General features: G+C 40.1%; 1 protein-coding gene across 3 annotated transcripts in view; it reads left to right on the top strand.

Moving 5' to 3' along the window:
* The window catches only part of LOC126187545 (balbiani ring protein 3-like), a 245,985-nt gene that overhangs the window by 214,091 nt on the left and 9,803 nt on the right, over positions 1-22,091 (top strand). For 2 of the 3 annotated variants that reach the window (XM_049928693.1, XM_049928695.1), the window contains 3 exons: positions 3,128-3,340; positions 3,678-4,025; positions 13,373-13,540. In XM_049928693.1, coding sequence (XP_049784650.1) covers positions 3,128-3,340; positions 3,678-4,025; positions 13,373-13,540 — 729 coding nt within the window. The remainder of the gene's footprint in view (positions 1-3,127; positions 3,341-3,677; positions 4,026-13,372; positions 13,541-22,091) is intronic. The other variant, XM_049928696.1, reaches the window with a different exon arrangement.

Below are 22,091 nucleotides of genomic sequence, written 5' to 3'. Positions count from 1 at the left end.
CTGTGATTACATAGGTGACTGAAAACCCGCTGTGGAATTTCCCAGTTAACAGTGCCATATAGCATTTACATTTATATCATAAACATGTGAAACACTACTGTGTCGCCAATGTGGCTGTCTGCATTAATGAGTAGCATGAGTGACAGATGTCATTTGTTAGAGTTTGGGCTACAATTGGGTACAATGTGTGATCTAGATGCATATGTTGAAGGCACTTTGAGCATCAACTGCTTCATTAGGGGTGGTTTAGAGCCCCACTACACTGCACCTCCTGCAGGTAACTCCACATGACATGTTTCAGCTGGATAGTGCCTGGTCATGTATCGAGGGAAGTGAACAGGCCTTTTTCGAAGAACAGAGAGTACTGTTGTTTACCTGCCATTGGTCTGACTTTAAATATGTCTATGGTATGGTTGGTCAAAAACATTTTCATCATGGTAATTCAATAAACACTGTTGTCTTGTGAACTTCCATACAAACTGCTGAGCAAGATATTCTCTGGGGACATACCCAGACCTTCATTGACTGCATGCCATGACATTTAGAAGCCCTGATATGTGGCCTTCACATCATGGTGAATTCTCAGTGTCACAGATCATGTACAGTTCTGTAATCCCAGTCACCCTTGCATTGTTATGCATCAACACTGTGGTACATTATTTAAGTTACATACATTCTTGTTGCTGTTGCTATTTGTACAGTTTTATGCAGTCCTGATAACATCATAATAAAATAAAAGAAACTGATGACCAGAAGTGCACGAAGTATCTGCAGTAGTGCCGTTACATTGGTGTGCATTCTATCAGAGTGATACAGTAAGTTGTTGTTGGTAAACATTATAGAAAATAAATCAATACTCTGTTTCCTGGGAATACTCTTATCCCCTAATCTGGAATTCTAAAATTATTAAGCATTTTTAGTTACAAGTCTATAATCACCATATGCTTGCCTTATGATGCAGCCAAGAGCTGCCTTTACAATGCTGTAAAACTACCATTATTTTTCTTTAGAATATTTGGTTTATTTGTACAATGGATATTAACCTTTGTTTATTAATTTTGGTCTGTGATACAGTAACAGAGCACTTTTTCTGATGTTAAGTGACATCATTCCTCAACCAAATATAGTAAATTTTATATGGAATTTTTAAGTATTTCTTTTTGTTCACTTTGTTTCAATATTCAGATTCATCAGTTGCTGTAAATCCCAGAATCCAAAATATTGCCAACATGCTCTTGTAATTATGCTTCAGTTCACTAACTATTTGCTAAATGTGTAATATCAGTGATTTTTTTATTGAAACCACAAACTCACATGCGTAATATTCATTATCTTACTACTCATTTTTGCTATATCCAAGCAAGATCAGTACTGAGAATTCTTTAAAATATAGTTAATAATTTAGGAGTAGAGGAGATCAGTCACTGAATAGCAGAAGTATTTACTCCCCCCCCTCCACTCCCCCCCCCCCCCCCCCCCCACACACACACACCCGTGCTCCTACATTGTAGTACAAAGCTGGCTGTGTGTGTGTGTGTGTGTGTGTGTGTGTGTGTGTGTGTGTGTGTGTGTGTGTGTGTGTGTGTCATTCATGTAGCTTAGAGTGGCCTGCTTCATGAAACTGTACAGACACCATGCAGTGCGATGACGCGCTGCAATGGGAGGCTTAGTTTTGAGTTTTATTTGAGCGGGGGGCTTTTATTGCTTGATCTGAGGATTTGTTTATTTTTTGTGTTGAGTCTGGACTTTGGCCTACAGTTTTAAATTGGGGTTTTTAGTCTGTCTCTTGGTGTGGTGGTTGGCCTTTTTTTTTTTTTTTTTTTTTTTTTTTTTTTTTTTTTTTTTTTGTGTGTGTGTGTGTGTCGGCCAGCCACTATAACACTCTGTGTGCTTTTAATTCCTCTTTTCTCTTCTTTATCTATGTCTGTCTTGTTCTGTGTCATCCCGTTGCTTTTTTTTTTTTTTTTCCCCGTGTGGGTGTTTCATGGTCATGGAAAAAGGTACCGATAGCCTTTGTAGTCTGGTCCGTTCAACCCCCACAAACCAACTGCACCATGCATTGCCAAACAGGTATTTGTGCTGCTAGCATGATATTTTTCTGCTACGTTTAGGGGAGTAACAATTTTGTTTCATACAAATGCACAAAAAAAAAGCTCTCAGTAAAACATCTTTCATAATTTTATAAATTATTCTTCTTCTCTGGAAACTAACTGGAACAGATAACTCGGAACACCACTCATCATGAAAATATATTCGATCTAATGACAACAAATAGACCTGACCTCTTTGAGGATGTCCACATCAAAACTAGTATCAGTGGTCCTGATGCAGCTGTGACAAATGATACAAGCACAAAGATATGTATGTTCAATAAACAAGATAAAAGGTCAGTAATGTCATGTCTCAATGAAGAACTGAAACTTTCAGCACAGGGCAGGAGCATGTAGAGGAATTCTGGCTCAAGTTTTTAAAAGAATAGTTGGCCATGCATTGTATAGAAATGTACCCAATAGAACAGTTTATAATGGGAGGGACCCTCTGTGATATACAGTCCCTATAAAAAAAATTCTCAAGAAACAGAGACTGCTGCATAATAAGTGTGAAGTGAAACATAAGGTTATAGACAGAGAGATGCTAAATGAAACCCATTTGGCTGTCAAGAGGGCAATGTTTGAAACTTTCAGTAACTGCTGTAGCAGAATATTGTCAAATGACATTCCACAAAATCCAAAGAAATTCTAGTCATATGTAAAGGCAATTAGTGGCACCAAAGTTAGTGTCCAGTCCCCAGTGAATATGACAGGAACTGAAATTGAGGGTAGAAAAGCAAAAACTGAAATTCTTAACTATGTTTTCAAATGTTCCTTTACAAATGAAAACCCAGGAATTCTGCCCCAATATAATCCTCGTACCACTGAAAAGATGAGTGAAATCAGTATTAGTGTCAGTGGTGTAGAAAAACAGCTGAAATCATTAAAATTGAACAAAGCTCCAGGGCTTCATAGAATCCCTGTCAGATTCCTCATTGAATTGGTGGCTAAGTTAGCCCTTCTTCTAACTATAGTATATCATAGATCCCCTGAAGAAAAATTAATAGAGGAATTTTGTTTTAAATTTGAATATTCAGCATGCCAACATCAAAAGGCAATAGTACAGCATAAGGCACACGAGAAGGGCATTCCAGCAAGGCAGTTATATGTGCCCCAGTGCAATGATGAGGATGGGTCATTTGAACAAATTCAGTGTCATCCTGTGAGCAGACAATGTTGGTGTGTTGATGAGAAAGGTGAAGAGCTGCCTGGTACCAGAGCACCACCTGATGTACAGCCATCCTGCAGTGGTAGGTAGAGTTTCAATTACACTTAAGGTTTTCATATGTTTGATATATTTTTACAAATAAAAGTTGTTTTGTGATGCTGCTTGATTATATTTAACCTGGGGTAATCAATAATAAACTTCAAATGATAATAAATGTACTACTAGGCTGCTGTTAACATATTAAGTTACTTAAAGGTTGTGATTTTCAAAAGGAAGGTGAATTCTCTGCCAGCCAGTGACAAGATGAGAACACAAGTGAAGAAAAACTATGGAATATGTTTTATCACTGTACTCTGGCAGTTTAAAATAATTTTTAATGTGTTCTCAAAACATAATCTGTTTAAAAACTCTTTGTGCAGCTCCTGCTGAATGTCCTGAACTGGAATGTGAGCCTTGTGAGCATGGCCACCATATGGATCAGTTTGGATGCCAGACCTGCAAGTGTCGCAATCCTTGTGAAGATATCTCGTGCAATGGTGATGGAGAGACGTGTCGCCTTGTTAAAGTATCGTGTATAGACAGGCCTTGTCCACCAGTACCCATGTGCTTGCCACACAAAGAGAACCCCTGTCTCTATGGACACCCTCTGTTGTTGAAAAACACATCTAATGTGATGCAGTGTGGCCCAAATGGCTTGCAGTGCCCTTCATCACACAAATGTCATTTGAGTCCTTTTGGAGAATATGCTGTCTGCTGTCCAAAACCAAGTAAGTGAAAACAACAGCACTACAAACTAGCAATTTATTTTGACAAGAAATGTATGTATGTGCAAAGCTCTGCGAAGACTTAAAGGTAGTTAAATGTTTAAATACACTCAAGCTTAAAAAGAAAAATATGCTTTTATAGAAACAAGAAAAGTGCGTTAGTATGAAAGTTAAGAACAACCAAGCACATAAGAGTACGAATGGCGGACGTGATGGCTGTGAGAGAATCAGTGATTGAACTCTATTTCAGATGTAATTAGCCATCTTCATTATGTTAAAAGTTTGTTTGTGCCCATTGAAAGCAAATAAAATTATATTGAAGTGCATATCCTGCTTTCAGTGTGAACTTTTAATGAATTAAGAATTATTTTACTCTTCTTTTTTCAATATCCGTATTGTTAGTTTACACTTGGTAAACTTCTTTTGTTTATATCTTATTAATATTAAGCTTCTGTTCCAGCCTTTAGTCTTTATTTGAGCACCATGTATTTTCTTATTCTACAATATGTTGTGAATCTTCCAGTCTGTAGTGATCAGAAATAGATAACAGGTGTTTGGGATAATAACACAGCTTTGTGCAGTGCTATTTGTGGTTTCTGAAGGTACTTTACCATTGCTTTGATCTTCGTATTTTAGATAATGAATGTTGACATACTGTCTGCCAAGGATCAACTGATCATTTTACTAACAGCAGCACTATACTTTCAGGCAAATCTCAAATATATATCTAGGAAGTTTACTCTTTTTTTTCATGCTGTTTAATATTCCTGTGAATGTACACCAGATTTTATACAAAAGGTTTTTGCAAATTTTTCTCATATTTAGACAGAAAAATTTTCCACTATCAACCATGGTTCGTCTGTTCTATTAATGATACAAATGTTTTCATACCTTTTGTTGTTCTAAAGTTTTGGGCGTTCACTTGTGGTTCCAAGTGTAAATGGATTCTGGTCTTTATATCATCCATTAAATAAAGATGACCATTTACTGAGTTAACATTTCCTAAATTGTAGCAAACCTACTTGCTGCTGGTCATCCAAGTTCTCTGGAACTGTATTCTGTGTTATTTTGCCAATAGTTTCGTAATTTTGTGGTGATTGCAGTTTTTACGATGTCTCACCATTTTTGACAGCTTCTACTGGGGTAATGAAACTTTTTTGACCTTTAAAGATTATTGAATTGCAGACACTGTCCAGTCACATTAATGTGACCACCTGTCAAAAACCAGAATAACTATATTTTGCAGTGCAGACTGTGAAATACATTCAAGAAAAGTGTCAGTGAAGCTCCAGAAGGACAGAGCTGTGGAGACATGCCGACTTCAGTGCTGTGTCCAGCTGTGCTAGGTTACCCAGTTGAGGATCCTTGGTGTGAACAGCCTGATTGAGGTGGTTCCACAAATTCTTGATTGGGTTTAAATGTTGGGATAGAATGATAGTAAGAAAATTAGATCAAATAACAGTCAGTATGATGATGAAAATGATGTGACAGAGAATTAATAAAACAATTAAACCAATTAATTGAATAAAAATAATAATCAGACTCTTTCGATTAGATTTATAAATAAAAAAAAATTTGATAGATTTAACCAGATTTGAACGTACAACCTTCTATACATCAGACTTATATGTTTTCCATTGTAGAACACCATAACTTAGGGTGACGGTATTGGGACTGTGGTGACCCAGTCACAGTGGTGTATTCAGGCCTTCAAAAATTTGGCTAAATGCAATATCATGTGAAGCTTACCCAATGTAAGCCAATCTCTGTGATTATGATAACTGTATAAGTGACGCTGAATTGTGTACTGTGCAGAAGTATGCAGTAGTGTTTGGTTAGTACCATGTACAAACTGTATTTCATTACCTTTTTGTCTCTCTCTCTCTCTCTCTCTCTCTCTCTCTCTCTCTGTGTGTGTGTGTGTGTGTGTGTGTGTGTGTGTGTGTGTGTGTGTGTGTGTGTGTGAGATAAAATACAAAATAAAAGTGCCAGACCCATGATTCAGGGTCCAGGCACATTGAGAAAGAATGCCAGACTAGGGATTGGATATGAACTAACCAATTATTGCGGCAGTTCGACTACAGCAAACAGTTCAGACATGATGTTGAGCGCTCTGATTGGAGGAAACCAGCTTCAGTGTGCGAACTGATAACTATCAAGTAATTTTAATCAGATTATAGTGCTGCCACCTTTCATCTTGAGTGGGTATTGCACATTATGTTGAGCATCGGCGGTGGTCACATTAATGGAAGTAGACCATGTATTTTCATGATTTTAACTGATGTCAAGCCTTTCCACAGGTTTCTAATGAGCTGTATCTGTTATAAATGTCTAAAAATGTTCCTTATACTCCAAATAAATGACAAAAATCACTTCATGTCATTGTAAAATTGTAGTGCTTGATAGACAATAGAGATGCCATATGTACCATTTTGAGACTGGAGGCAGAGGAGTATTTAATTGCCTGAGGTTATTTCAACATTATACAAACAGTAAAATAACTTTTATGTAAAACAAATGGTGATAAATTATTTTATTTATTATTTTACATGTCCTAGATGCAGGTACATGGAACAATAAAAATACAATACAATAAATAAAAATACGATACAGCAATACAAAATAATAAAAATAATAACAAAATTCTGCAAGGCACTGCTGATTTTCTATTAGATGGACCATAAACTCCAGAATTCATCTGGCCTGATGAGCTTATCACTTGCTGCTTATAGGTCTTCTGTAGTTAAAGGATCGGGCAGGTTTCTGCGGACCAGGTGATGTTGAGAGTCCTGTTCCCAGTAGATTTAGTGTCTTTCCATGTGTGGAGTTTCACCAAGCCAATGCTACATATTCTGCCGCAGAGAAACATCATACCAGGGCAGATGTACGGAGCATGTTTTCCTGTGAGCCCCAGGTGGTGCTAGTAAGTTTATGTATGATGTTTTTCTGGGCAGATACTTTTAGCTTTGTATCTTCACAGTGACCTTTGAATTGAGACTAAGGTACTTTGGAGTATTGTAGCATGTTGTAATTAGGTATAAGTACAACATGACCACTAGACTGAACACAATTTTATTTCATGGAAGCATTAACAACTTGAACACAGTATTTAAGTAACATTTAGCAGGAACCAATTATGTACACATAGACCTGATAGACCTGTAGCAATACACACAGAGAACAGAGGCTGAGTGTAGCTCGGCTTGCCTTAAATAGACTGGGACCTGTGCCAGGTCCTGAAGCTGATTTCTCTCTCTCTCTCTCTCTCTCTCTCTCTCTCTCTCTCACACACACACACACACACACAAACACAAACACAAACACAAACACAAAGTTTGAGGCACTGTATGTGGATAAGTTAACACTATCACACACACTATGGACCACTGCATTCCTCCTGTCTTAGGGAGATTATGGATTCTTGAGACATCCTTGCAAGCCTCTCGGTAAGATGGCATGCTGCAGTGGGAGCATACAGTCTGAAGTGCTTCAGGCATGGACAAATTCTGTGCCTATCTTCCCGTGTCAAACCACATGGCAACACAGGAGGCGCTGGGGCTGTTTCCATGTCAACCCCAGGCATCGCCCCTTGTGACAGTGTTTGTGGTGTTGATGATACTGATATTAGCAGTTGCTCAGGAATGGGTGACAGAACCCATGATGATGGTGGGTGACGGAACCCCTGATGATGGTGTCAGAAGCAATAGAGGAACTGCTGGTTCGGCCACAAAGGATGGATGCCCTCGCCCACATGGGAGTAGAACTGGCAGCAGCAGGTGATGGGATGCCTGATGTAGACAGGCTCAGAAGCAATAGTGTGACATCAGGGGGCACTCGGCTGTCCATGCAAAGGCAAAGCTGATCATGGTGCCTTGAGCAGAGGGCATTCTCCTTGCTGATGTCGCAGGGATGTCGCCCCTGGCATCTGGCGATAGCAGCTGCAATCCATTTAGGGTGACGTCCAAGCCTCCAGGCTCTTCTCTCCAAATGGTGTGAAATGGTATGAGGAGAGAAACCAACCTAAGGCAATGTCAGATGAAGAGTTGGCAACATTCGTTTTCAACATTCTTTTTCATATGAGTTTTGAATATTTCCACTAGACTTTCCACCTCACCATTAGATTGTGGATGGAAAGCGGAGCAAGGATGTAACAGATACCACAGGCATCATAAAATACCACAAACTCTTATGATGAAAATTGTGGACCATTATTGGACACTAACATTGTGGCCAAGTCTTTCAGTGAAAAAATTTTGGTTAAGGATACAATGGTGGCAATTGCAGATGTGGAAACGTAGTGAATGACATACTGAAAATGAGAATATGCATCAATTTTCAACAGCCAGTATGCACTGAGAAAGGGTCAAAGAAATCCACATGTATACTATCCCATGCATGCGACGGCATTGCCCAAGGAGATGACAACGCCTGTGGAGCTGTTTATTGCTTTGTAAACTGTGTGTAACATCACCATCCAAGCCTTGCCAAAACACATGTCGACATGCATTGCATTTGTGTGTGATACATCCCAAGATGTGCCTGTAATAAATGGAGAACCTCCGAACAAAACAGTGATGGGATCACTATCTGAGGGGCTGCATGGTCTGTGTCTGAAAGCAGAACACTATTCACAACAGGGAATTGATTAGAAAGATGTAATAATTACAGAGGGGGTCAGACACAGGAGAAGGTGGTGAATCCGGCTAACCATGTTGTACGAATTTCATGACCTTCCACAAAATGGGACCCAAAGCTATAGCCTTTGCCATCCATGTGCTAGTTACTGGAAAACCATCAACCATCTGCTGTCTGCCAACATAAATGTGGAAACAGAGCAATTCTTCCTGGTCAAATTCTGGATGTGGACCGGTCGGCAGGCAGGACAAAGCATCGGCATTTGCATGTTGATCCATAGGATGGAAATGAATCTCGCAGTTGTAACGCGAAAGGCAAAGAGCCCAACATTGAATGTGATGTGCCACTTTATCTGGTAATGACGAATAAGGAATGAATAAGGAAACCATTGGTTTTGTGATCAGTGATCTAGTGGAATTTGGTACCAAGAGAATAACGGGGAATTTCTTCACAGCATATAAGATGGCTAAAGTATCATTTTTGAGGCATAAGATATAGGCTGCAAGGAGCCATTGGGGTATCTATGAGCAATTACCACCACTAACCCCTACTGGGAAGTGTCCATCCCAGTGACCAAGTGGGCACCTCATTGGTATGTCTCTAAGCAGGGCACAGACTGCATGATCTTCAGGGTGGAAAACACTGTTTCAAAATTCAGTGACTGGGTCCCTTTGTGCAGCAACGCATGTAATGGTTGCAAGAGTGTCGCTGCCCCAGGAAAAAATTTGTGGTAGTAGTCAAGTTTGCCAAGATAAACCTGAAGTTCCTTGAGTGACGTAGGGTGTGGAAGTGACACAATAGCAGAAATGAGTTGATGCAGGGTATGAGACTGTTGCAGAAACTTCAAAGTGAAGATAAATAGTAGAAAGTTGAAAAAATTGCACAATTTTTCTAAATTGTGCTTCAAACTGGCTACTTGGAGGACAGAAAAAGAAGAGTATGGAGATTTTGTAAATGTTCCTCAGTGGAAGCACCAGAAACTACAGTGTCATCCAAATAGTTTGCGCAACTCGGCGTCAGTGGTGTAAGTTGTTCCCAAAAAAACATTGAAAAATAGTGGAAATGCTAGTGATTCCTAAAGGCAACCGCAAGTATCGGTACAGTCCAAAAGAGGTATTGACAACTAACATATGTTGTGACTCTGTATCTAAAGGGAGTTGCAAATAGGCATCCGACAAGTCTATTTTTGAGAAATATTTACCACCTGATAACTTTGCAAAGAGTTTGTCTGAGCACAGTGTCTGTGAGGCGATCTAATTTATCTTTGACTTGTTCCCTGAGTGCCACTGGAACCAGACAGGCACAGAAAAAATTATCTTGAGCAGAAGGTTCCATGGTAAGGTGCACATCAAAATTGTTAGCATATTCCAATCCAGGAGAGAACAAAGAGGAAAACTCAGAACGTAATGCATATGGCACTTGTTCAGACACTAAATTAACTTCATCTGAAAATGTAAAAACCAAACAACTTAAAAGCATCCAAAAAGACTCTGTCCATGTATTATCTGTTACAAGAAATGTAAGTGACCAGACTACTGACTTGTAGGTCAGGGGCAGAGAATTGGCTGAGAATAGGGATAAACTGTTCATTGTAATTTACTAACTTTTGTGACACAGGGAGAAGAGGAGGGGAGTCCAAGTCCATATAAGTTTATAAGTGTAACAAGGTTACCACAGCTCGTACATCCACTTGGATGTGCAGAACTTAACAAAAAACCATAACATCAATGAAAAGCTTGTTTGGCACACAGAAATAGCTGATACAATATTTACACCCATATCCGCAGCAGGATTGTTGTGCTGAATTTTTGCATTGCAAAGAAGCAGTGTGACCTTTTTTGTTGCAGTTATGACAGGTAGCCCAGTGCTTTGGGCAGTCTGGGCACTCATGGTTAATGAAACAATAAGCGCAGAATGGGAGCACGGAATGCTTACATTGCTGCTTACTGGCCTGTTTACTTCGTTGGTGCGGCTGGTGCTGGGAGTGAGGCTGGCCACCTTGATGCTGTGATCGTGTGCAGATTGTCACAATCATTTCTTCCCCCCTGCAGACTAGGATTTTCGCACTGGAGGACGTGCTCTTGTAGCTCAGGATCTGGAGCTAAATGAATGGTAGCATTGCTAACCATCTGATCAGCATATAGCTCTTTGTGCACTTCAGACACAAAATTATGACTACTTAACCCATGGAGTTCAGCCACTCATGCTCATTAGGATTGATGTGGTTGCTTCCTACAGTGGTAAAACAGCCTGGAATGTAGTAATATGGCTGCACTTATAGTATTATTTTGAAAGAAGTTCACACATTTGGTAAAACATTAAGAAAATGGATCCTGCAAATGGGTGAGCTGACATGGGACTTGATACATTCTGGATGACACCCATGAAAGGTACAAGGCATGACATAAAATAGTGTCAGTAATTCCAAAAGCATGACAGTGTTGTTGCAGACATTTCTTGTAAGCATCCCATTCCTCAATGGGCTTATCGTATGTAGAAGAGGGAGGCTGATAAACCATGGGGGCTGTAAGGGAAAAACAGCAGATGACACATACTAGAGAACATACTGACTGGACAAAATAGAAGCCAATGATTGAAGTATGTGAGTTCGATTGTCCAGCACCTGTGATTGGTGGTGCAACATTGTGCGGAATGATTCTTGCTGTTTGACCAACTGATGTAAAATTTCCTCCTTAATACCATCAGCCATTGTGAGAATAAACAGAGGACCATCAGGGTAGAAATTTGGGTGGAGAACAGGACTACACCCATCGCCAATTGTGTTGTAGTTATGTGTAAGCACAACATGACTAATAGATTGAACACCAGTTCATTCCATGGAAGCATTAAAAACTTGAACACATATTTAAGTAACATTCAGAAGGAACCAATTATGTATGCAGAGAGCTGTAGCAATACATTTAGAGAACAGAGGCTGAGTGAGTGTAGCTCAGCTAGTCTTAGACTAGTGCCCTTGGCAGGCTCTGTTGGTGATACACATCTGAGGAGCATTCAGATGACATAGCACTGCCGCACACAGGACATTTTGAAAGTACGCACACTATCATTGCATAGTGGCACATGTGTTGGTCTCTCCAGGTAATATTAACTTCCCCCTGGCTTCCCGGTTTCTCTGATGAAAGGTGCACACACACTTGCGTCTTTCCCGGGTTTGGCTTAAGGTAGTTATCATCGTAATACTATACTATACTTGCCAAGATCTTCGAGGGCTGCTGCCAGTTTCATCTCCACTTCTTCAAAGGTTTTGCCTTCAGCTGCAGTTGCTGTGTCATCAGCATAAATGAATGGTCTTGGTCATAGGTTGATTGGTTGGTTGTTCTATAGCAAGGGTGCCAATACACTACCCTGAGGGAGTCGTCCTCCATTGAGTCTTCTTCTTATGTATAGTCATCAAAAAACTTCCTGTTTTGCAGCAAACACTAGATAACATGGGTTAAGCAGTAGTCTTTTGTGACTGAATATATCTTTCTGATCATCATCTTGTGGTAGACGGTGTCGTACATTGCTGACAGATCTCCCGCTTACAGATGCCACTCCTGTGATTTGTCCTCTTTCGTATCATTCTTTTGTATATTGAATCAGGTTCTGACAACAGTATCAATTCCCTTGGTGGAAACCTGACTACTCATATATAAAGTTTTAATCAGCATGTAGATGTGATTGAGGATAATCCTTTCCAAGAATTTATAAAGTTGGTAGAGATGAGAAACAGGTCGGAACGGTTCAGGATCTATTAGTTCTTTTCCAGGCTTCGAAAGTTCTAGCTGTAGCCTTGCACCAGATGTTAGGGATCTGTAATTTTGAGATTCAGGTGTTCATTAAGTTTAAGATCTATTGCTTTTGTATGGGCCCAAACATTGTAATTTGCTCTAGTCTTAGCTCATCTAAGCCTGCAGCTTTGTTCCTTTTCATAGATTTGAAGGTTACTTCTAGTTCTTCCATGGTGAAAGGAGTACCAAGGCAGAGAGGCTACAAAACTTCCTTCTTTCCATGCAGGGCAACGTGTTCACTAACAAAGATGTTATCTGGATTTGACTGACCATGCCATCTTCCATTGGTGGAGGAGGATGGCAGCTTTGGATCATGTATTAGTATCAGCCCCATCTTTTCAGCCCATTCTTAAAGATCTTCTCCATTCTTATCAGTCTCGTGGTAACCCCAAGATGTGCTACAGCAGCTGAAGTCATCCGTGATCAGATTTATTGACTGTGATAGAAAATTATGGGGTTCCACGAACTTGAACTCACCATTTGGTGGTTTGTGTACTGTTGTTATTGTGCATGACCAAATCTCAACAGTCAGGATCTCTACATAATTTTCTGGGCTTAAACCTTTTGACAGGACGTTTAGGCCAAATTTGACAAAAACAGCACTACCTTACTTTGTATGTGGTCTTTCAGTGACAAGGTCCATTCCATCTGCTTTTGGCCTCCAGTCTTTTGGTCCTCTGTCATCTCCTGCATTAACACATATCAACTCTTGTAAATTTGTTATGTGCATGATTCACTTCTTGAGTAAATTAACTGTAATCTGCAGATACACTTTGTAACTGATAATTTCTTCTCACTTTGCAGCAACCTTTAGTTGACAGTTTTAATCTTTCTGATTAGTCTAGAAGCTTTATAACAGTCAAGAATTATGTTTATTTTAGTTCAGTTAAATATCTTACCTCATTTGCTTTTTGTCACCTACAGGAGATGTGTGTTTTGAACCCAAAGATGAAGGTTTTTGCAATACAACAAATGATTCTAGATGGTACTTCAATGCCGAGAAGAATAAATGTGAAATATTTAACTTTGGTGGCTGTGGAGGAAATCAGAACAGTTTTGAATCTGAAGAAATTTGTAATACTGTTTGCCCAGGTAATAGCATTTGTTGGTCCATCACATTCTGCATATCTTAATTTAAACATGAAGGGGATTTATGAGGCTGTACAGTAAGTTGAGAATTAATACATTAGTAAAAAAAGGAATGGCTATTATAAACTACTTTTTATGCCAAAACTACTGTTGATAATCATTAATGATAAACTATTCGTAAAATTATGAAATAGAATTAATGGCCAGAACTTAACCTCCAAGAGGCAAAATCTTAGTATTGCTGATAGACACAAGCCAATATCCAAACAAACTTACACATATAAAAGAACTTCACTGTCTGATTACTTTATAATGAGTCAGTGTGGCAAATTAAAATCTTAAGGTTGAAGACACAAACCCTAATTTATGTTGGTTTGATAAATTTCAGATTATTCACCCATAGACTAATGAAAAGGCTTGAACCAAAACTGGTTTGAAATTGTTTAAAGTTGGGTGGAAGTGGTAAATGCCCTCATTATGAAACACTGGATGAGTATAGCATGAGTAATATGCACTCTGTTTTACAAAACACTAGTTTTTCAATGTTTGTGGTGTCATGTCTCCTCCTGAACTATGTTTTGTACACTGATATAATTTTGCAGATACGTTCAGTGCCATGCATGGATACTGTTTGCAAAATGTATTGTGAATAGTGTTAATAGGAAATAAGTAATAAAGTAAAACATCATGCATGATGCTGAAGCTTTTTGGCATGAACAGCAAAACTGAAGTAAATGGTAAACTATTTCTTTTCATTATTTGATGGGAGCTGTCAGTGAGAAAAAGTTTCAGAGGGGTTTGAAATTATCTCTAAAGTTTGTTGAAAGTCACTAAGTGCTCTCATTCTTATATACATGATTAATATAGCCTGGGTAATTTGTGTGCCATGAGTAATGCTGCCTCAAGACATATACACAGTTTCCAACTGTAATACTTGTCTGTCTTTGTTAACCTTTTTTTTTAACACATGATTATACCTCTTAATGAGTAGATTATGGCAGCTTTTAAATTTTTGAATTCAGTCAGCAATTACAAGAAATACTGAAAATCATATCTTTATTGCCCCTGGAAGCTGTTAGACACCCTGCAATTGTAACTGGGTGATTGTTTTAGTTGCTTAGTAGTATATATAAAGGTACATTCATTGTCCTGGCTTTTGGAACTAATGATTCTTTCCTCAAGCACTTTCGAGCATTTGCAAGTGCCATGATAAACTCATAATATTATCATCAATTATAGGTCAAAACTCAAAATTATGCTATTTCAAAAAATTTTACAACATTAGGCCAATTCTCATTTTAAAAAAATTTGTTCCCAAATTGTATAATTACATGAGAAGCAGGTTTGTTTTTGATAATTTTGGCACACTTATGAAAGTACATTTTTGAAAATTTTTGGAAGTTATAAGCATTATGGTTTATTTATTTCGTAGCAAATCAACAGTTGTGATTTACTATTAATGTCAAAGAATTATTCACCCAAAATTTCAGTAAATATGAGCCTGAATAAACATACAGTTTCATAATTTTTGGCACTTATCATTGCTGTTAGCATAAACTATTTCGCAGTAAATCAGTGTTTGTGATTTAGTTACTGTAGCACATTTTATAACTAACATATAGTGTTCATCTAGCTTCCCATTTCAAAAAGAGTTCATATTATCCACATTTATCATAAGTTAACACTATGTTTGAATCTGTTAGTGAGTATAGCCTTGAAAAGTTAGGAAATGAGTAATTTTTACCTGAGATTATACTTTGGCTTAATCAAATCTCCTTTTGTGTGCTAATTGCTCAAGTTCTTCAAGAGAATTGGTAATATTTTTAGCTCAACAGATTAGATGGTTAATCAGTGGGCTTAGTTTAAAGTTATTTGTGTACTGTCGTGTAAAACATTTCACCAGCCACAATGCAGTTCACTATGAGTGATGATCTCAAGCATGGGATGAATTAGTTGGCATTGGTAAGCAGCTGACTACTGTCAAATGATTGGCAGCTATTGCAAATCAATGTGTTGGGAGAGCTCCCAAGGGTTGTGTATCAGATTTACCAAAGGTATCTCAAGTAGTATCCTTTTGTGTGAAACCTGTTTCCTCTGCAGGAAGTACAGGATCTGCCACTGCCCTTTCAACTGACTTTGAATGGCTTATCGTTGGTTCTAGGTGTGGCCATCCTGTACAGGATGAACAGGAACTAGCAAGGACTTAGTGTCTTCCACTGAGACGGAAACTGAGCCAGCGGGATTTGCTTTCCCTATTGGGAAACCTGCCTCATTGTGTGTCAAGAGGAGTTAAATGCAAAAGGGTAGGGGTCTATTGATTGTCAGCAATCCAAATGTATGACAAATAATGGTGCCCCTTAGGGAAATGGCAATAGGGAACATGATGGAACACTAGCTGCACTCAGTTTGTATGCCTGGGAGCCTCATTCAGCATGTTGAGGAGGCTATTCCAGCATCCATTAATGGAACAAGATGCAATCTATTGCAGGTTATGGTGCACATTGGAACAAACTATGCACGTCACCTGGGCTCAGAGGCCATACTAGGATCATTTCAGTGACTGGCGGAGAATGTTGAGAAGATCAACCTTGTGCATGGAGTTTCAACAAAACTCACAATGTGCAGTATTGTCCACAGAACTGGTTGACGCCCCCTGGCTCTGAGTCAATTTGAAGGATTGAATCTGAGACTTCCTGAACTTGAGCCATAGGGTTGAGAACTGTAGGATCCCCCTGAATAGATCAGGTGTGCACTATGTATCAGAGGATAAAAGTTCATAGAAGTGAGATTTTTTGGGGAAAATTTTAAGTGTCTATCGACACAATAAGCTAATGACAGACAAAGGTAGTTATTTGTCAAAGTGGACAAGAAATTCATTTCCACCAAGATAGAAATTATAGCTGCATGTTACATGGTTTGGGCAAGACTCAGAATCATGGATGGGCACAAAACTGTTATTGGATCCTTCTGTCAATCACCAGGCTCACCTGCCGGTTTAACCAAAAACCTTAGAGAAAACCTCAGTTCGCTTGTACTTAAGTTCCCCAATCATATTGTAATCATGAATGGAGATTTTAATCCAACAATTAATTGGGAAAATTACAGTTTTATTAGTAGTGGGTGTTATAAGACATCCTGTGAAACATTATTAAATGCCTTCTCTGAAAACTACTTATAACTAGTAACCTTTAGGCGGTTGTGGCAACATTGGTTACCAAAGTACGAAGGTAAACTTAAACACGCAGAAAGATATATATGTTCTGCAAACTAGATAAAAAGCAGTAGTGCCACTTCTCTGTGAGGAACTGGAAACTTGTAGCACAGGACAGGAGCATGTAGAGGATCAGGTTTAAAAGAATAGTTGACCATACAGTGGATAGATACGTATCCAGTAGAACAGTTCATAATGGGAGGGGCCCTCTGTGGTATGAAGTCACTGTAAAGAAACCTCCAAAGAAACAGACACTACTGCATAATAGGTGCAGAACACAGCATAGAGATATAGATAGAGAGATGCTAAATGAAACATGTTTGGCTGTCAAGAGAGCACTGCATGAAGCCTCCAGTGACAACTGTATCAGAATATTATCAAATGATCTTTCATAAAACCCAAAGAAATTCTGGTCATATGTAAAGGCTGTTAGTGGCACTAAAGTTAGCATCCTATCGCTCATGGATGAGATAGGAACTGAAATTGAGAGTAGCAAAGCAAAAATAGAAAATCTTAACTCTGTTTTCAAATAGTCCTTTCTAAAGAAAAACCTGGGAGAGATGTTCAAATTTAATTCTCTTGCCACTGAAAAGGTGAGTGAAATAAGTGTCAGAGCCAGTGGCATTGAGAGGCAACTGCAATCATTAAAACTGACTAAAGCTTCAGGACCTGATGTAATGCTTATGAAATTCTGTACTGAATTTGTAGCTTAGTTCGGACCCTTTGTTAACTTAATCAATCATAGATCCCTCAAACAAAAAACTGTGCCCAGTAGTTGAAAGCAAGCACAGGTCATACCTATTTACAAGAACAGTAGCAGTAGTGATCCACAAAAATACCATCCAATATCCTCGACATCGATTTGTTGTAGTCATTTAGAATGTATTCTTAGTTCAAACATGGTGAAATATCCTCCATGCCAACCAGCATAGATTCCAACAATATCAGTTGCGTGAAACCGACCTACATTTTTCCCACATAACACACTGAAAGCCTAGGCAGTCAAGTACAGACGGAATTTCTTGATTTACAAAAGCATTTTACTTGGTACTACTTCCACTCTCATTTCCAGTGACAGATGTAGAAGTAACTTTAGATGTGCTCCAGGGAAGTGTTGGCACCTTTGCTGTTCAAGTTGTGTATTAATGACCTTGCAGTCAATATTTATAATAACATCAGACTTTATGCAGATGATCCAACTGTCTGTACTGGAGTACAATCAGAAAGAAGCTGCATGAATATTCTGTCAGATCTTGGTAAGATTTCAAAGTGGTCCAAAGATTGGCAGTTTGCTTCTTCAGAAATGTAAAACTGTGCACTTCACACAAAAAGTGACTACAGTATCAGTGAATCACAGTTGGAATTGGCCAGTTCATACAAATACCCAGGTGTAACACTTTGCAGGGATGTGAAATGGAATGAGCACACCCGCCAGGGTAGCTGAGAGCGCTAACGCATGCTTCGTGGACTCGGGTAGGTGTGCCGGCCCCGGATCGAATCTGCCCGGTGGATTAACAACAAGGGCCGATGTGCCTGGATGTGCTTTTTGGACGGTTTTCCACATCCCGTTAGGTGAATACCAGGCTGGTCCCCATGTTCCGCCTCAGTTACATGGCTCGCAGACATCTGAACACATTCGTACTATTCCATGGATTACACTCGATGCAGACAGTTGGGGTACACTAATTCCGTCCCGGGGCGTACGGGGTGGCAGCAGGAAGGGCATCCAGCCACCCCTTAACCATTAACATGCCAAATCCGATTAACAATGGCCGACCCTGCGTAACTTCAGGACAAGGCTCAGGCAATAGAATAGAATAGAAATGGAATGAGCACATAGGCTCAGTTGTGGGTAAAGCAAGTGGTATATTTTGGGGAATTGAAATCAGTCTACAAAGGGGATTGCTTACAAATCACTCGTGCAATCCAACCTACAATGTTGCTCAAGTGTGTAGGGCCCACACCAATAGGACTAACAGGGGATATTGAATGTATACTGAGAAAGGCAACACAAATGGTGACATGTTTGTTTGATCTATGTGACACTGTCATAGAAATGGTGAAGAAACTGAATTGGCAGATTCTCAAAGACAGACATAAAGAATTGGTTTTAAATGATGACTCTAGAAAATTCTGACAATGCCCTACATATAGCTCCGGTAGAGATCATGAGAACAAGATTACATTAATTATGGCATGCACAAAGATATTTAAACATTCTTCCTGCACTCTATACTTGAATGGAATAGGGAAAAAACCCTAAAAACTGGTACAATGGACATACTCTCTGCCATGAATTTTACAGGGATTTGTAAAGTATAGATGTAGATGCAGCAGAGGAGGATAGTATGGGTAAATCAAAAAGGGAAGGTAGGTCACTTGAGACCCCAGGATGAGAGGGGTTCCCCTGCAGTAAGAATGAGGAGAGACAAAGGTCTGCTTATACTGTGTTACAGAAGGTAATTTTCTTAACTTTGTTTGTATGTAAGAAATCTGCAAGTGAACAATAAGGAAGAAAAAATATTTATCTGAAAACGCTACTGTCTTTTCACTTTCACAATCTTCAGCTACCATTTAGATGGGTACTTCACATCTGTGTAAACACATGGTAGTTTATCCCAAAGAAATTGTGAGTACACTTTAAGAGATATATTTGTATTGTTAAGAATGTTATCCCCTTTACTGCTGCAACTCGGTGCAGTGTGTCAGGTGTGCTGGCAGGCACAACACCCGCACCTGTGACAGACAATGAGAGCATGCACCAGCTTGTGCTCACTGTGATGGGCCACATGTGGCAAACTGGCATGGCTGCCCAGCCTTTGCCAGCGATTGCTGGAGACTAGGCACAAACTGAGAAGAAACGACGATGGTGCCGTAAGCACCGCCAAACGAAGACGCAGCCGAAAGACAAGAAGTCATCTCCCACTGCCCACAGGCGGCCGGAATACCACACCAGTGAGAGTGGTGTGGGGGACTGGCCTCCAGCGATAGCACAGCAAGTGCTGCAAGTGCAGGAGATGCGCACCATGCCTTCTGCAAAGGAGGAGGAGGTATACAGCCAACTGTGACAATTGCACTCACAGCTGACGCACGACATCTGTCCAAATGCCACAGGCGAAGAGAAGACACCTGCCGCCACTCCCCTTATGGAGCAGCAGGTGGAAAACATAGTGCGATGGACACACTGAAGAAGAACACAGGTATGCTGCAATGATGCTGAAGCCTACCGGTCCCAAGCAGCTCTGCTCCGGCGAGTGGGCTACCACAGCAATCAGGACACTCAGGGGTATGGGCTACACCATCCACTACACAGAGGAGACTCAACCATAGCCCTCACTGAGCCTGTCAGCACAGCCAATGAGTGAGGAGTGGTGCCACTATGCAACCACACATCTCTGAGTGCTTGGCTTCGACACTCACCCACCAGACACCTATGGGCGAAGTGGGCCTTCCCCCATGTCAAGTCACCAGTGACGCAGCGCGACAGGGGGCTCTCATGGCCTAAAATGCAGCACACCATGCTGCAGCACCGTAACAGACTGATCTCTTATGACGAATGTGGTATCCATTTGCTTGCTACCCACGTCTAACTTAACCCATCCTTGCATGGCCTGTTGCAATCAGAAAGATTCCACTACTGGTCTTACCATCTGACCTAACTATTGCAGAGGTTTTATTCCCTTGGCGCTTGCCTTGGCAGTTTTTCCCTCTGCCCTTCAAACTGCTTCCCTTCATTCAACTTTTGACCCAATCTATCTCCAGATAAGCACGTATTAATGGTTAACCTTAACCAGATGTATGCAAACATTGCAGTACCCACATCCTGTAATATCTCACTTTAGTGTAAACTAACCCTTATGCAGAGATGGCAGTAGACCTTTTGTGTTGGTCACTGTGCTGGTGTGGGCGAGGAGGGGCTCCACTTTTATAGAAAGGCGCAGTTGTTAGATCGGTTACTGCTGCTACAGTAGCAGGTTATCAAGATTCAAATGAGTTTGAACATGGTGTTATAGTCAGCGCATGAGTGATGGGACACAGCGTCTCTGAGGTAGCGATGAAGTGGGCATTTTCCCATATGTTCATTTCGCAAGTGTACCGTGAATATCAGGAATCTGGTAAAACATCAAATCTTCAACATCACTGTGGCTGGAAAAAGATCATGCAAGAATGGGACCAATGATGACTAAAGATAATCATTCAACATGTCAGAAGTGCAATCCTTCTGAAAATTGCTTCAGATTTCAATGTTGGGCCATCAACAAGTGTCAGCATGCGAACTACTCAATGAAACCTCATCGATATGGGTTTTTGGAGCAAAAGGTCCACTAATGTACCATTCACAACTGCATGATACAAAGCTTTACACCTCACCTGGTCCCCTTAACACCGACATTGGACTGTTGATGACTGGAAATATGTTGCCTGGATGGATGAGGCTTGTTTCAAATTATATCGAGTGGATGGACATGGATGTGTACGGATATGGAAACAACCTCATGAATCCATGGATCCTGTATTGTCAGCAGGGGCTGTTCAAGCTAGTGGATGCTCTGTAATGGTGTGGGTCGTGTGCAGTTGGAGTGATATGGGATCCTTGATATGTCTAGATACAACTCTGATAGGTGACACACACGTAAGCATCCTGTCTGATCATCTGCATCCATTGATGTCCATTGTGCATTCCGATGGATGTGGGCAGTTCCAGCAGGACAGTGCGACACCTCTCATGTCCAGAATTGCTACAGAGTGTCTCCACAAACACTCTTCGGAGTTTAAACACTTCCACTGGCCATCAAACTCTCCAGACATGAACATTACTGAGCAAATCTGGGATGCCTTGCAGTGTGGTTTTCAGAAGAGCTCTCCGCCCCCTTGTATTCTTACGGATTTATGGACAGCTCTGCAGGATTCATGGTGTCAACTCCCTCCAGCACTACTCCAGACATTAGTCAAGTCCATGCCATGTTGTATTGCGGCACTTCAGTGTGCTTGCAGGGGCCCTACATGATATTAGGCAGCTATACCAGTTTCTTTGACTCTTCAGTGTATATAGACAAAACTGTTTACAGTAATTTACTCTCTATTGTAACTTCTTATTCATAAAGAATTCTCCAGTTATACTGTTTTCTGCTGCTGTTGATATTAATCTACACTCGTCTGACCAGAAATCCTTGATTTGTTTCCATTTCACATCACTGAGCCCCATGGTATCTAGATTGAGCCTTAGCATTTCCCTGTTCAGATTTTCTAGCTTCCCTGCCACACTAAAACTTCTGACAGTCCACGCCCCGACTTGTAAGACATAATCCTTTCATTGGTTATTCACTCTCTTTCTCAAGGTCA

Source organism: Schistocerca cancellata, chromosome 5 (genome assembly GCF_023864275.1).
Source record: "Schistocerca cancellata isolate TAMUIC-IGC-003103 chromosome 5, iqSchCanc2.1, whole genome shotgun sequence".
Lineage (NCBI taxonomy): Eukaryota > Metazoa > Arthropoda > Insecta > Orthoptera > Acrididae > Schistocerca > Schistocerca cancellata.
The sequence above is the reverse complement of the archived record's forward strand: the minus strand, read 5'-3'. Positions and strand labels throughout refer to the sequence as shown.